The following is a 15,038-nucleotide window of genomic DNA, read 5'->3' as shown; positions in this document are numbered from 1 at the left end:
GACGCGTCGCCCAGCCCGTCCGCAGCCCCGCGCCGGGCCGGGGCCTCGGGCCGGGCCATTTCGGAGGGACCGCGGCCTCGGGGAGGGGCCGGAGGGGGGCGAGGGGGCCGGCCGCCCGGGAAGGGGCGGGGGCCGCGGGCGAGGCGGGCGAGGCGGCCGAGGCAGCCGAGGGGCCCGGGATCGCGCGGGTGCGGGCTGCGCGCGGCGGGCGCGGGCGCGGGCGCGGGCGCAGGCGGGCGGGGGCGGGCGGCGCGGCCCGGGGCATTCCGGGCGGCCGGGGGGAGGCAGCAGCCCGGGGAGGTGGGGAGCAGAGCGGGGATCCGGGTTTGCTCCGGGGGCCGGGCGAGGGAAAGGGGGGGATGGGGGCCGCCCTCCGGGGGTGTCGGGGCCGCCGCCGTCGTCGTCGCGGCTGCGACTAAAGCCGAGGAGAGGAGAGGGGGGCGGGGGAGCCGCCGCCGCCGCCCCCCGGAGGCGCCGGAGCCCAGAATCCCGCTCGCAGCCCGCCAGCCGTCCCGAGCTAGCAGCAGGTAAGGTCTGCGGCCGCCTGGGCCCCGGGCCCGCGGGGTTCTGTCCCGCTCGGGCTCGGGCCTGCGGCTCCCCACCCCCACCCCTCCCAGTTCCCCCTCCCGCCACCGCCGCCTCTTCCATTTGTTATTTTCCCAATCCCGTCCCCCCACTGCGGGCTCTGCCAGGCCCGAGGCTGGGGGCTCGGGGGGTGGGGCCCGCCGAGGAGGGACCGGGGCCAGGGCTTCGGGAGGATTGGTAAGGTGGGGAAGGCGGGAGGGTCTCTGGAGGAGGGCTGTGGAGGCAGAGGGTGGCCGGGACCTGCGGACCCAAAAGAGGAGGAACATCGAGGAGGGGGCTGGCGGAGGAAAACGGGGGATGCTGTGAGTGGGGTTTGGGGCGAAGGCAGAATGGGTAGGAGAGATGGCAGCGAGGTGGGGCATGAAGGCTCCAGAAAAAAGCTCCAAAGGCCCAGAACACGGGTTCCGGAGGCCGGGGTTGGGGGTGTTAGAATAGACGGGAGGTGGGAAACGGGAAAGGGGTGTGGTAGGTGGAAAGAGGGATTGTGGCTGATGAACCTGGGGAAACGGAGGTTTGGGCAAAGAGAGGTCCATCTTTGGGAAGAGCTGGAGGCTTTCCAGCGTGGAAGTGGGAAGGCCATGTCTTTGTGACTCAGTTTTCATTTCCCTACTCCAGGTCACCTCTGACCCTGTTTTCCCCGATCAGACATAGTTACTTCTTGGAGAGGGGCACCGGGACCCAGTAGTGTGGGTTATCCCAAAACTAACGAGAGGGAAAACAGGAACACAGAAGGGGGAGTTGGGAAGAAAGGGTTTCTGGGAGGATGGAAACGAGAGAATTGAGCAACCTTATAGGCACTCCAAGCAGGTTGCAACCTCCACCTTCAAATTGCCTAGCATCTATGGCCCCTGGAACTGTCATCTATATAGGGAGGCCTTAGTTACTGCTTTGAGCTCAAAGATCTCCCTTTGTGCTTAGGCTTATTTTCACTAGGGCAGGTACCTTTAAGCTCCCCCGGAGGTGCTATAGGAGGGTAGGAGTTGCTTTGGCAACTGGGAGGGGTGGCTGCCAGATGGACCCCTGGAATGGTCTCTTGAGGGGTACCTTTTGCTACTGTGTTGCTATGGCATTGATCCAGTGGGATGTCCAGTTTGTGGGGTGTGGGGGGGCTTCAGAATGTTGATTGGACCTCAGCCTGTGGCTATGTCCTTGGGACTCTGGGCTGGGTTCTGTAAGATGTTTCTGGATCTGTTGGTGAATGGGAGTTTCCCCACGGTGTGCACCCTTTCATATTGCAGTCTGTTGGAACAAGTAGATACGTTCCTTGTAGATCACAGGTGTTTCTCGGAGTCTGTCCACCTAGGCATGGTGGGAGGAAAGAAATGCTCCTGTTCAAATTACACCATCTTTTGGCAGTTGGTTCTGACCTCTCCCTCCCTTACATTATTTTTTGTAGAGTTGTATTTTGCGTCTTTGCACTTTTCTTTCTTTTTCTAAAACTTGAATTCCTCTTTGAGCCTCCCTTCTTGAGTAACCCTTTTCCTCCTTCCCTCAGCTAACCTTTGGCCTTGTAGAAATGGCTGAGCTCTCAGGCCCATCCCAAGTGAGGGTGGCCCAGGGCAGAGCACTGTGAAACCGCCCATGCAGGGGAAATACTATCAAACAGGAGCCAGGAGACCTGGGTCTAGACCTGAGTGTGCCTCTGTGACCTTGGGCAAGTCACTTCTCTTTGAATGTTGGGGCTTCATTGTTAAGAGGAAGGGGTTATAGATGAGATGATCTCTGAGGCCCCTCTGAAGGTCCTGGATTCTCAGAAGGCTTAGGCCAGTGCATTGTTATCTGATGGTCTGGGCTGCATTGTTATCTAGGAGTTAACTTTGGACTGTTTTGTTAGTCTGGCAGGTCCAGAATGATGATGGGGGCTGGGCCAATGATCCTGAAATTTAGCCTGTGAGCCCTTCCCAGAGAGCTTGTGACTCTACTGTATTCCTTCTGAAATCCTTCCCATGTTTCTCTCTTAATTTCTTTTCCTGTTCTTACTTAAGGGCTCTTTTTCTGCTTCTCATTTCCCCCCCAACCCAGTCTGGTTTTAATCATTTTCTTTTTGAAGGTAATGAAGGTGAATGTGCCTAGTGTGTGGTCAGATACAGAGTAGGTACTCTGTAATATTAGTTACAATGATTGCCTGCTAGGAGTGTAGGCTGGTGCTAAAACATGACCCAGGTCTAGAAACACACACCATCCAACCCTAACTCCTTCCCTCCTCCACCACTCCTTATCCCCAGGATTACTTGCTCTTTTATGACTGCTTTTCTCCTTCAAAGCTACTCATTGCTAGTTTTATCAGATTTCAGGTGATTAAAAAAGAGGGCATACTATGATTGCTGTGTTCCGCAGGTACATTCCTGTGTTTCTCTGACCTTTTGGATCTCCTAGCCTAACTGACTTGGTGAACAGGTTCTGTGATGGGGAAGGGACAGGGACACCCTTCTCTAGGAGGGCTGGCAAAGATACACCAGTCACAAATAGTCATCTTTGTTATTATGCTTTTTAAGATTGTTTTCCTCTTTTGCTATGGTGGGTGTTGTTCTTTTGAATTTTTTTGTTGTTGTTGATTGTATTTTAAAACCAGTCTACACAACAACTAAAAAATGTGGGAAATAGCTGTAGTTGAAAAAAAAAAAAAGGCTGGGCGTGGTGGCTGACGCCTATAATCCCAGCACTTTTAGATGGTCGAGGTGGGTGGATCATCTGAGGTCAGGAGTTCCAGACCAGCCTTGCCAACAAGGTGAAACACTGTCTCTACTAAAAATACAAAAATTGGCCGGGCGCAGTGGCTTATGCCTGTAATCCCAGCACTTTGGGAGGCGGAGGTAGGTGGGTCAGGAGATGGAGACCATCCTGACTAATACGGTGAAACCCCATCTCTCCTAAAAAATACAAAACATTAGCCAGGCGTGGTGGCATGCACCTGTAGTCCCAGCTACTTGGGAGGCTGAGGCAGGAGAAACACTTGAACCTGGGAGCCAGAGGTTGTAGTGAGCTGAGATCACGCCACTGCACTCCAGCCCGGGAGACAGAGCAAAACTCCGTCTCAATAAAAAAAAAAAGAAAGAAAGAAAGAAAAAAAACACAAAAATTAGCTGGGCATGGTGGTACGTGCCTGTAATCTTAGCTACTTGGGAGGCTGAGGCAGGAGAATCACTTGAACCTGGGAGGCAGAGTTTACAGTGAACTGCCTGGGCAACAAGAATGAGAAACTGTCTCAGAAAGAACACCCAAAAAACTAGGTGGCCGAGTATGGCGGTTCACGCCTGTAATCCCAGCACTTTGGGAGGCCGAGGCTGGCAGATCATCTGAGGTCATAAGTTCGAGACTAGCCTAGCCAACATGGTGAAACCCTGTCTCTACTAAAAATACAAAAACTTAGCTGGGGGTGGTGGCGTATGTCTGTAATCCCAGTAACTCGGGAGGCTGAGGCAGGAGAATCACTTGAACCCAGGAGGCAGAGGTTGCGGTGAACCGAGATCGAACTCCGGCCTGGGCAACAGGAGTGAAACTCTTGTCTCAAAAAAAAAAAAAAAAGAAGACTCGTCTTTTGGGTAGAACATCAGTTGAAAGTTCAGAAGACATGATCTGTCCCAGCAATTTTGTGATTCTAAGTAAATTGTGAAGTTTCCTGGAAAGATTAGACTCACCCCTTACTGCCTGCATCAGTATGGTTTCCGTGGAGGTGAGTGAGAATTACTGTGTTCCTTGGGAAAAATATACTATATAATATGGACGTGCTGTTTACCTAGCAGGCCTCCAACTCAGAATAGAATAGATGGGTAAGCTTAGTCTGTTCCCACTGGAGCTGGCAGCACTTAATTCAGGAAGAAAGACCTACTGAAGTTAGTGGGTTTAAAGGTCATTCACAAGAAAAGCACACGCATATACATACATGACATCAGCGGAAAGGAAGAAAACAGTAAAAGAACTATTTTTGCTCTCAAAAGATCTTAGAGTCAGTAATTTGGAGGGACTTGACAAACATGCAAATGAAAACAGCTGGCTATAGGGATAAAGAGATACCTGCCTACCTATTGATAAATATGGATGGATTGGCTGTGAGGAGCTGTGTAACCCTGTCTAAACCAAGTAGGAGGATAGACTTCAGAATTGGTAAATCTGTATTGTGTGCTCATGGATATTTTGAGTCTTTAATCGTTCCTGTGAAAGCCCTGACTTTTCCTGTAGCCTTAGGGATCTCAAGTACTAGAAAATGGGTCCTTTATGAGGCTCTAAAAAATGAAGTTCTACAATTTGGGGCTACCTAGGTTTAGTCTTGGGATTGGTAGGGCTGTATTCCTTTGTATTATAGAATGGGACATTCTTCTTCTACCTACTCTGATGTGAGAAAAGATTCTTTTCATATCCCTGTGACTGATCCAGGCCCTCTGAGAATTCTCCCTACCAACTTCTGAGGAGAATATAGCAAAGTGTAGAAGAAAGAGCATGGGCTTTGAAGTCACAGGCATGGGTTTGATTCTCGTCACTGGTTCCTCACTGTGTGAGGTTGGGCTAGTCACAATCACAATCTTTTGAGCCTCAGTTCCCTCATTTATATAACGAGGGTAATAATGTTTACCTTTCAGGGTTGGTTGTAAATATTAAATGAAATCATGTATGTGAAGGGCCTGATATAAAGTACTCAATAAATTAATACTTCAATGTCTTTTTTTTTTTTGAGACAGAGTCTCACTGTTTCCCAGACTGGAGTGCAATGGCATGATCTTGGCTCACTGCAACCTCTGTCTCCCAGGTTCAAGTGATTTGCTTGCCTCAGCCTCCTGAGTAGCTGGGATTACAGGCACACGGCACCATGCCTGGCTGGGTTTCACCATGTTGGCTTGGCTGGTCTTGAACTTCTGACCTCAAGTGATCTGGCCACCTCGGCCTCCCAAAGTGCTGGGATTACAGGTGTGAGCCACTGCGCCTGGCTCCATTTCTTTATGTTCCTGGTAGCTGGGATTATAGGCATAAGCCACCATGCCCAGCTAATTTTTATATTTTTGTAAGGCTCCATAGAATGTGTATGTTCACAAATATCCTTTAGGGATCATGAAAGGTAAAACAGTGTGATCTCCTGGATTGGGGCTTATAGGTACATCTGAATTGTCTGCCCTCTACAGAGATGAAAGAGATTATACTTCGAGCAGAATCTCCCTCCCTCTTAGGTAGCTAAGGTAGCCCATGGGGCAAGCCAGCAATGTCTTGTGGTATCTGTACCTCTTGGCCTAAAGGCTTAGGGCTGGGCCACTTGCTCAGTTCTCTGACAAGCACAATAGTATTCCCTTGTGACTCTGTTCTCCCAGTTGGAGACCGTGATGGTTTCCTTCTAACAGGTTTCAGTGAAGACAGATCCTGTTCCAGGTGCCTACACTGGAAACTTGGAGATCCTGCTTCCCAGACCACAGCTGTGGGGAACTTGGGGCAGAGCAGAGAAGTTTCTGTATTCAGCTGCCTAGGCAGAGGAGAATGGGGTCTCCACAGCCTGAAGAATGAAGACACGACAGAATAAAGACTCGGTGAGTAAGAGCTAAAATGAGAGATGTGAAAGATGAGGGGCGGGGCAGGTAAGCTAGTAGGAAGGGTCTAGAGAAGAACAAATAATGTGCACCATACAGTTAGGTGCAATGTAAAGCACAGTGTTACCTGCCTCCTTCCTCCTCCCGCAGATGTCAATGAGGAGTGGACGGAAGAAAGAGGCCCCTGGGCCCCGGGAAGAACTGAGATCGAGGGGCCGGGCCTCCCCTGGAGGGGTCAGCACGTCCAGCAGTGATGGCAAAGCTGAGAAGTCCAGGCAGACAGCCAAGGTATTCTGTCCTCAGATCTTCCCACAAGATGCCCAGGCACTGGGGCTGAGGGTGTGTGTGCTGTGGGGGAAACTTCCTGTTTGGCAGAGGGTAACGTGGAGCTTGGGAGGTAGAGAAGAGACAGGAATTTTCTCTTTCTCTCTAACAGAAGGCCCGAGTAGAGGAAGCCTCCACCCCAAAGGTCAACAAGCAGGGCCGGAGTGAGGAGATCTCAGAGAGTGAAAGTGAGGAGACCAGCGCACCAAAAAAGACCAAAACTGAGGTGGGAGACCCTTGTAGCCATTCTCACTCATCTTGTGACCATTCTTTTCTCAGACCTCCTTATGTTCACTATTCCCTTGATCTCTCCTGGGATATAAGAGAAAGGCCAGATCCTAGTGCTTATTAGAGCAGTTCTATCTATAATACGCCAGACAGATCCTTAGAGCTTTGACAGACCACCAGATGACCAGGCAGAGCTAAAGGGGACCAGAAGAGTTGGGGGATTCTAGCCTCTGGGTGAGAAGTCTCAGTGGGAGGAACAAATAAATCTTAAGGAAAATGCAGAAGTGATCTTTCTTTTTTGTTGTTTTTGTTTTTGAGACAGAGTTTTGCTCTGTTGCCCAGGGTGGAGCACAGTGGCACGATCTCAGCTCGCTGTAACCTCTGCCTCCCCAGTTCAAGCAATTGTTGTGCCTCAGCCTCCTGAGTAGCTGGGATTATAGGCATAAGCCACCATGCCCGGCTAATTTTTGTATTTTTAGTAGAGACGGGTTTTGCGATGTTGGCCAGGCTGGTCTGGAACTCGTGGCCTCAAGTGATCTGCCTGCCTTGGCCTCCCAAAGTGCTGGGATTACAGGTGTGAACCTCTGCCTGACCAGAAGTGGTCTTTTTTTTTTTTGAGACGGAGTTTCGCTCTTGTACCCAGGCTGGAGTGCAATGGCGTGATCTCGGCTCACCGCAACCTCCGCCTCCTGGGTTCAGGCAATTCTCCTGCCTCAGCCTCCTGAGTAGCTGGGATTACAGGTGCGCGCCACAGTGCCCAGCTAATTTTTTGTATTTTTAGTAGAGACAGAGTTTCACCATGTTGACCAGGATGGTCTCGATCTCTTGACCTCGTGATCCACCCGCCTCGGCCTCCCAAAGTGCTGGGATTACAGGTGTTAGCCACCGCGCCCGGCCCAGACACTTCTTTCTAAGAACCAAGGGCTTAGGGGATGGAGGATGTTTGGTTAAAGAGGTGGTTATGAGATAGTGGAGACGGATTTGGAGTCCGATGTGGGTAGAGACCAGGTGCTTGAGATGGACCCTTGAGGAAGGAATAGGGTTTTACAGGAAGGAAACAAGACTGGCTGCTAGGGAGCAGTCAAGAATGTGGGGAAAGTGGGAAATCCCCAAGTGGCAAGAGGTGGGCTTGAGCAAGAGTACTCACCACATCACAGTACAACAGTGTGCTGTGAGGGGAAGTGATTTTATGCAAGAAAGGCCCCAAATCTCAGGGATGCAGGAAAGGGAAAGAGAAAAAATGAGCCCCTCCTTTTCTGCAGCAGGAGCTCCCTCGGCCACAGTCTCCCTCTGATCTGGATAGCTTGGACGGGCGGAGCCTCAATGATGATGGCAGCAGCGACCCTAGGGATATTGACCAGGACAACCGAAGCACGTCCCCCAGCATCTACAGCCCTGGAAGTGTGGAGAATGACTCCGACTCATCTTCTGGCCTGTCGCAGGGCCCAGCCCGCCCCTACCACCCACCTCCACTCTTTCCTCCTTCCCCTCCACCGCCAGACAGCACCCCTCGACAGCCAGAGGCTGGCTTTGAACCCCATCCTTCTGTGACACCCACTGGATATCATGCTCCCATGGAGCCCCCCACATCTCGAATGTTCCAGGCTCCTCCTGGGGCCCCTCCCCCTCACCCACAGCTCTATCCTGGGGGCACTGGTGGAGTTTTGTCTGGACCCCCAATGGGTCCCAAGGGGGGCGGGGCTGCCTCATCAGTGGGGGGCCCTAATGGGGGTAAGCAGCACCCCCCACCCACTACTCCCATTTCAGTATCAAGCTCTGGGGCTAGTGGTGCTCCCCCAACAAAGCCACCTAACACTCCAGTGGGTGGTGGGAACCTGCCTTCTGCTCCACCACCAGCCAACTTCCCCCATGTGACACCAAACCTGCCTCCCCCACCTGCCCTGAGACCCCTCAACAATGCATCAGCCTCTCCCCCTGGCCTGGGAGCCCAACCACTACCTGGGCATCTGCCCTCTCCCCATGCCATGGGGCAGGGTATGGGTGGACTTCCTCCTGGCCCAGAGAAGGGCCCAACTCTGGCTCCTTCACCCCACTCTCTGCCCCCTGCTTCCTCTTCTTCTGCCCCAGCACCCCCTATGAGGTTTCCTTATTCGTCCTCTAGTAGTAGCTCTGCAGCAGCTTCTTCTTCCAGTTCTTCCTCCTCTTCCTCTGCTTCCCCATACCCAGCTTCCCAGGCATTGCCCAGTTACCCCCACTCTTTCCCTCCCCCAACAAGCCTCTCTGTCTCCAATCAGCCCCCCAAGTATACTCAGCCTTCTCTCCCATCCCAGGCTGTGTGGAGCCAGGGTCCCCCACCCCCTCCTCCCTATGGCCGTCTCTTAGCCAACAGCAGTGCCCATCCAGGCCCCTTCCCTCCCTCTACTGGGGCCCAGTCCACTGCCCACCCACCAGCCTCAACACATCACCATCACCACCAGCAGCAACAGCAGCAGCAACAGCAGCAGCAGCATGGAAGCTCTGCGCCCCCTCCACCTGGAGCATTTCCCCACCCCCTGGAGGGCGGTAGCTCCCATCACACACACCCTTATGCCATGTCTCCCTCCCTGGGGTCTCTGAGGCCCTACCCACCAGGGCCAGCACACCTGCCTCCACCTCACAGCCAGGTGTCCTACAGCCAAGCAGGCCCCAATGGCCCTCCAGTCTCTTCCTCTTCCAACTCTTCCTCTTCCACTTCTCAAGGGTCCTACCCATGTTCACACCCCTCCCCTTCCCAGGGCCCGCAGGGGGCACCCTACCCCTTCCCACCGGTGCCTACGGTCACCACCTCTTCGGCTACCCTTTCCACGGTCATTGCTACCGTGGCTTCCTCGCCAGCAGGCTACAAAACAGCCTCCCCACCCGGGCCCCCACCGTACGGAAAGAGAGCCCCGTCTCCGGGGACATACAAGACAACCACCCCACCCGGATACAAGCCTGGGTCGCCTCCCTCCTTTCGAACGGGGACCCCACCGGGCTATCGAGGCACCTCGCCACCTGCAGGCCCAGGGACCTTCAAGCCGGGCTCGCCCACCGTGGGACCTGGGGCCCTGCCACCTGCGGGGCCCTCAGGTGTGCCATCTTTGCCACCACCACCTGCGGCCCCTGCCTCAGGGCCGCCCCTGAGCGCCACACAGATCAAACAGGAGCCGGCTGAAGAGTATGAGACCCCTGAGAGCCCGGTGCCCCCAGCCCGCAGCCCCTCGCCCCCTCCCAAGGTGGTAGATGTGCCCAGCCATGCCAGTCAGTCTGCCAGGTGAGCGGCCAGCTGGGGCGGCGGTGGACCTGGAAGGGGGACGACAATGCAGTGACGGAGTAGCAGGGAGGGGCCTTGCGCTGGTGTAGTGTTTTAGAAAACGCGGACCATGAGGCCGGCGACAGCTCAGTCTGCGGGGGTGGTTTTGAGGCGGGGGCTGCAAGCGCTGGCTGGGGCCGGGGCGCCGCGGGCTCAACTGGGCATCTTGCACCGGTTGAGCGCGCGCTGCTTCCACGCCCGGCAGGTTCAACAAACATCTGGATCGCGGCTTCAACTCGTGCGCGCGCAGCGATCTGTACTTCGTGCCGCTGGAGGGCTCCAAGCTGGCCAAGAAACGGGCAGACCTGGTGGAGAAGGTGAGGCGCGAGGCCGAGCAGCGCGCGCGCGAAGAAAAGGAGCGCGAGCGTGAGCGGGAACGCGAGAAGGAGCGCGAGCGCGAGAAGGAGCGCGAGCTCGAACGCAGCGTGGTGAGTACGTCACGGCCTGCGCCACCGCCTTCTTTCCCTCCGCTGCGCTGCGCAGCGGGGCTGGGGCTGGGGCTGGGTGAGTGGCGAGTTGTTTCGCCACCTGTCGGAGGGGAGGTACCACTGCAGCCCTGGAAATGGAGCCTGAAAGGATTTCAGCGAGAGCACTCCACATTCCTGGGTTGGGGGGGAGGCAGGCACAGATGGGACTACTTGTGGGTCCCAAGAAGGGCAAATGTCCGGGAGCAGGGTCGCAGTTAAGTTCCAGGTAGGCAGAGTTTTAGTGAGGTGAGGCATTTTGGAATTCAGCTGTCAGACAAATGGGCAGCTTGAAACCAGCCACTTTCCGTAACTGCCGCTTTGACTCCACTTTTCCCTGTACCCCACAGAAATTGGCTCAGGAGGGCCGTGCTCCGGTGGAATGCCCATCTCTGGGTCCAGTGCCCCATCGCCCTCCATTTGAACCGGGCAGTGCAGTGGCTACAGTGCCCCCCTACCTGGGTCCGGATACTCCGGCCCTGCGCACTCTCAGTGAATATGCCCGGCCTCATGTCATGTCTCCTGGCAATCGCAACCATCCATTCTACGTGCCCCTGGGGGCAGTGGACCCGGGGCTACTGGGTTACAACGTCCCGGCCCTGTACAGCAGTGATCCAGCTGCCCGGGAGAGGGAACGGGAAGCCCGTGAACGAGACCTCCGTGACCGTCTCAAGCCTGGCTTCGAGGTGAAGCCTAGTGAGCTGGAACCCCTACACGGGGTCCCTGGGCCAGGCTTGGATCCCTTTCCCCGACATGGGGGCCTAGCTCTGCAGCCTGGCCCACCCGGCCTGCACCCTTTCCCTTTTCATCCGAGCCTGGGGCCCCTGGAGCGAGAACGTCTAGCGCTGGCAGCTGGGCCAGCCCTGCGGCCTGACATGTCCTATGCTGAGCGGCTGGCAGCTGAGAGGCAGCATGCAGAAAGGGTGGCGGCCCTGGGCAATGACCCACTGGCCCGACTGCAGATGCTCAATGTGACTCCCCATCACCACCAGCACTCCCACATCCACTCGCACCTGCACCTGCACCAGCAAGATGCTATCCATGCAGGTGAGACCCCTCCTTCCTTGCCCTGCCCTGTGGGGCCACCTTCCCTGCTGTCATGACTGGGCTCTTCTGTTCTTCTGGCCAAGACTTCCCTACCCTAGCCTGGCATGAATGTTTCCTGAGATTGCTGCCCTGATATTTGCCTTCCTGACGTTCTCTCAGCCTTCTCTCCTGGTGGCATCACCTGGCCATACAGCCTGTATTCCCCATGCCCCAGTCTTCTCTGTAGTCTAGTATCCTACCTGTGACAGGCCCAGGTGGGAGCCTTTGAAGGACACACCTTTCTATCCTCACAGCCCCATTACCCCAATCCCTTCACAAACCTATTATTTTTTTAGAGACATGATCTCACTCTGTCATCCAGGCTGGAGTGCAATGGCACAATCACGGCTCACTGCAGCCTCGACTTGCAGGCTAAAGTGATCCTCCTACCTCAGCCTCTGGAGTAGCTGGGACCACAGGCATGTGCCACCAAGCCAGGCTAGTTTTTGTATTTTTGGTAGAGATGGGGTTTTGCCATCTTGGCCAGGCTGGTCTCAAATTCTTGAGCTCAAAGTGATCTACCCACATCAGTCTCCCAAAGTGCTGGGATTACAGACGTGAGCCACCGCGCCAGACCCACAAGCCTATTTTCTCATTTCTCTGGATTCAATTTTTTTTTTTTTTTTTTTGCCATTCTCTCCTTTCCTCCCAGTGGGAGGTCTTTCATGTTCTTCTCCGTCTCCAGATCTGTAACTTTCTGGAAAGGGCCCTGTAGCTTTGGGTTTGGGTGTCATTGGTTATAATGAGCTTTACTTATTGTCCTTTCACTGTATTTCTTATAGTCAGTTGTTGACCTAGCCTTACAGTCATATTTATTCCAGACCCCTTGTGTGCTTTCTCCTTTTAATTGCTCTCTTCCTTTTTTTTTTTTTTTTAATTTGAGATGGAGTCTCGCTCTGTTGCCCAGGCGAGAGTATAGTGGCATGATCTTGCTCACTGCAGCTTCCACCTCCCAGGTTCAAGCGATTCTTTTGCTTCAGCCTCTCGAGGATCTGGGATTACAGGCGTGTGCCAGCACGCCTGGCTAATTTTTTTGTATTTTTAGTAGAGACGGGGTTTCACCATGTTGGCCAGGCTGGTCTCGAACTCCTGACCTCAGGTGATCCACCTGCCTCAACCTCCCAAAGTGCTGGGATTACAGGCCTGAGCCACTGCACCTGGCTTCTTCCTGTCTTATTTCCTAAAATTCTGTCATCTTCCACCTCCTTTAAGCAGTCTGTTTCTCCTTCTCTCTCCCCTCAGACCCTTCTGGTGACTGTAATCTCCTGTCCTCTGTCATCCGTATGTCCTTACTCCAGTAGGGCTCAGCCTGTCCTCCCCCCAGGCCTCTAGTTCTTCCACTCTGCCTTTGTTCCACTTTGGAGCTCCTTGTGTTTGTCCGTCTCACTTCTCAGGCTTGGATCCCTTCACCCAAATGCATGGTTTTCCCTAAACCTGCCTTCTGGTGACACCTTCCTCTCTCTGCCCTCCAGCCTCTGCCTCGGTGCACCCTCTCATTGACCCCCTGGCTTCAGGGTCTCACCTTACGCGGATCCCCTATCCAGCTGGGACTCTCCCTAACCCCCTTCTTCCTCACCCTCTGCACGAGAACGAAGTTCTTCGTCACCAGCTTTTTGGTAAGGATGGAGGTTGGGGTAGGGAAGCTCTAATGAGAAAAGGATAGAAAGGAGGTCTCTGGGTGGGGGGATGGGCCTAGTTGGGCTTGGGGAGGGATGAGGAGGTGCCTAGAGGAGCTGGACATGAGACTAGGAGAGCTGAAGCTCTGCCCAAGAGAAGCACAAGTTTTAGTGTCAGGCTAAGCGGTTTGAATCCCAGTTCCGCTCTGCCACTGGCAACTTACAGAACTGGTTGTGTTACCTAACTTTTTAGTTCATTACCTTTGTATGTAAAGGGGCTGGCTATCCCCTGGTCCAGAGCAGGTACTTGGTATCCATCAGTGATGTGCCCCTTACCCTTCCTGCTCACAGCTGCCCCTTATCGGGACCTGCCGGCCTCCCTTTCTGCCCCGATGTCAGCAGCTCATCAGCTGCAGGCCATGCACGCACAGTCAGCTGAGCTGCAGCGCTTGGCGCTGGAACAGCAGCAGTGGCTGCACGCCCATCACCCACTGCACAGTGTGCCGCTGCCTGCCCAGGAGGACTACTACAGGTACTTCAGGGTGCCCCAGCCCAGGGGACATGAGCTCAGTGAGCCTGGGAGGGGCTGTGGGCATGGTGCAGCTGGGCACTGTGCTCCTGGGGGAGGGAACCCCTCCTCTCTCAACCCCTCGGGTAAGAGGGGGCGAGGTCAGGGCTGGTCTCAAGTCTCTTACCTCTCTGCTATGCACCGCCCCTTCTCTAGTCACCTGAAGAAGGAAAGCGACAAGCCACTGTAGAAGCTGCGATCAAGAGAGCACCATGGCTCCTACACTGGACCTTGGAGCACCTCCCACCCTCCCCCTCACCCCGCTCTTGGCCTGCCACCAAGAGCCAAGAGGGTGCTGCTCAGTTGCTGGACAGAGGGAGGGAGGGACGGAGGGACGGACAGACAGAAGGCCAAGGCCAGGCCCGGTGTGGTGGGTGTGGTGTGCAGAGGTGGGGAGGTGGTGAAGGTGGGGACAGAAAGTGCACAGAATCTTGGACCAGGTCTCTCTTCCTTGTCCCCCCTGCTTTTCTCCTCCCCCATGCCCAACCCCCGTGGCCGCCGCCCCTCCCCCGCCCCGTTGGTGTGATAATTTCATCGTTAGATGTGGCTGTTTTGCGTAGCATCGTGTGCCTCCCGTGCCCCCCAATCCCTGTGTGCGCGCCCCCTCTGCAATGTATGCCCCTTGCCCTTTCCCCACATTAATAATTTATATATATAAATATCTATATGACGCTCTTAAAAAAACATCCCAACCAAAACCAACCAAACAAAACATCCTCACAACTCCCCAGGAACATGGCTGTGACTGGTTCTTTGCGGGATGTGGGGGTGAGACTGGATTTCAGTGCAGCGGTGCCTAAAGAGAACTGTGTAGCCAGGGTCTGGCAGGGAATTGGGAAGGGACCAGACCTCCTTAGGGAACTTGGTGTGGGGGCCGGAAAGAATTAGAGAGAGGATCCCTGAAGAGCCCAGAGCCTTGACTCAGCTGGAGGTGGTACACCACGGGTGCTCGTGCTCCCTCCTGCCCCAAGGCTGGGAAGTCAAGATACTAAAGGCCTCAGCCGGGACTCTGTGGCTCATGCCTGTAATCCCAGCATGCTGGGAGGCCGAGGCGGGTGGATTGCTTGAGCCCAGGAGTTGGAAACCAGTTTGGGCAACATAGAGAAACCCCATCTTAAAAAAAAAACAAGTCCGCCAGGCGTTGTGGAGCACATGTGGTCCCAGCTACTGGGGAGGCTGAGGTGGGAGCATCACCTGTGGGTCGAGGCTGCAGTGAATCATGATCGCATCACTGTACTCCAGCGTGGGCGACAGATCAAGGCCCTATCTCAAAACAAAAGAACCCCCAACCAGCCAAACCCTGGAGGCCTGAGACAGGCCCACCTCTGACGTGGTCAGGTCTAGGAATCTATTCAGACGTTCCCG

The 15,038-nt window shown here is 54.7% G+C and overlaps 1 protein-coding gene across 3 annotated transcripts; it reads left to right on the top strand.

Moving 5' to 3' along the window:
- The first annotated feature begins 154 nt into the window (after positions 1-154).
- On the top strand, positions 155-14,407 carry ATN1 (atrophin 1). 3 transcript variants are annotated; one of them, XM_021671157.2, is made up of 10 exons: positions 155-527; positions 5,913-6,095; positions 6,246-6,383; positions 6,532-6,645; positions 7,913-9,900; positions 10,145-10,367; positions 10,754-11,450; positions 12,962-13,105; positions 13,457-13,637; positions 13,830-14,407. In XM_021671157.2, the coding sequence occupies exons 2-10, from the start codon at positions 6,069-6,071 to the stop codon at positions 13,861-13,863; spliced, it is 3,546 nt and encodes a 1,181-aa protein (XP_021526832.1). In that variant the 5' UTR covers positions 155-527; positions 5,913-6,068; the 3' UTR covers positions 13,864-14,407. The 3 variants fall into 3 exon arrangements, with proteins under 3 accessions (XP_021526832.1, XP_021526831.1, XP_064233562.1); XM_021671156.2 differs by having other exon boundaries at positions 7,910-9,900; XM_064377492.1 differs by lacking the exon at positions 155-527 and adding an exon at positions 647-887 and having other exon boundaries at positions 7,910-9,900.
- Positions 14,408-15,038: the final 631 nt, after the last annotated feature.

This window comes from Aotus nancymaae, unplaced genomic scaffold (assembly GCF_030222135.1).
Source record: "Aotus nancymaae isolate 86718 unplaced genomic scaffold, 86718_ANA_hifiasm-v0.15.2.pri h1tg000016l, whole genome shotgun sequence".
NCBI lineage: Eukaryota > Metazoa > Chordata > Mammalia > Primates > Aotidae > Aotus > Aotus nancymaae.
This window is presented reverse-complemented; position numbering and strand designations above follow the sequence as displayed.

What these genes read in the sequence shown, in the direction of transcription:
- ATN1 (XM_021671156.2), top strand. Translation starts at nt 6,069, where the DNA reads ATGAAGACACGACAGAATAAAGACTCG. An exon ending in CAAAAAAGACCAAAACTGAG is followed by an intron (nt 6,646 to 7,909) that starts GTGGGAGACCCT and finishes CCTTTTCTGCAG; the next exon opens with CAGGAGCTCCCTCGGCCACA. An exon ending in TCTTCGTCACCAGCTTTTTG is followed by an intron (nt 13,106 to 13,456) that starts GTAAGGATGGAG and finishes TCCTGCTCACAG; the next exon opens with CTGCCCCTTATCGGGACCTG.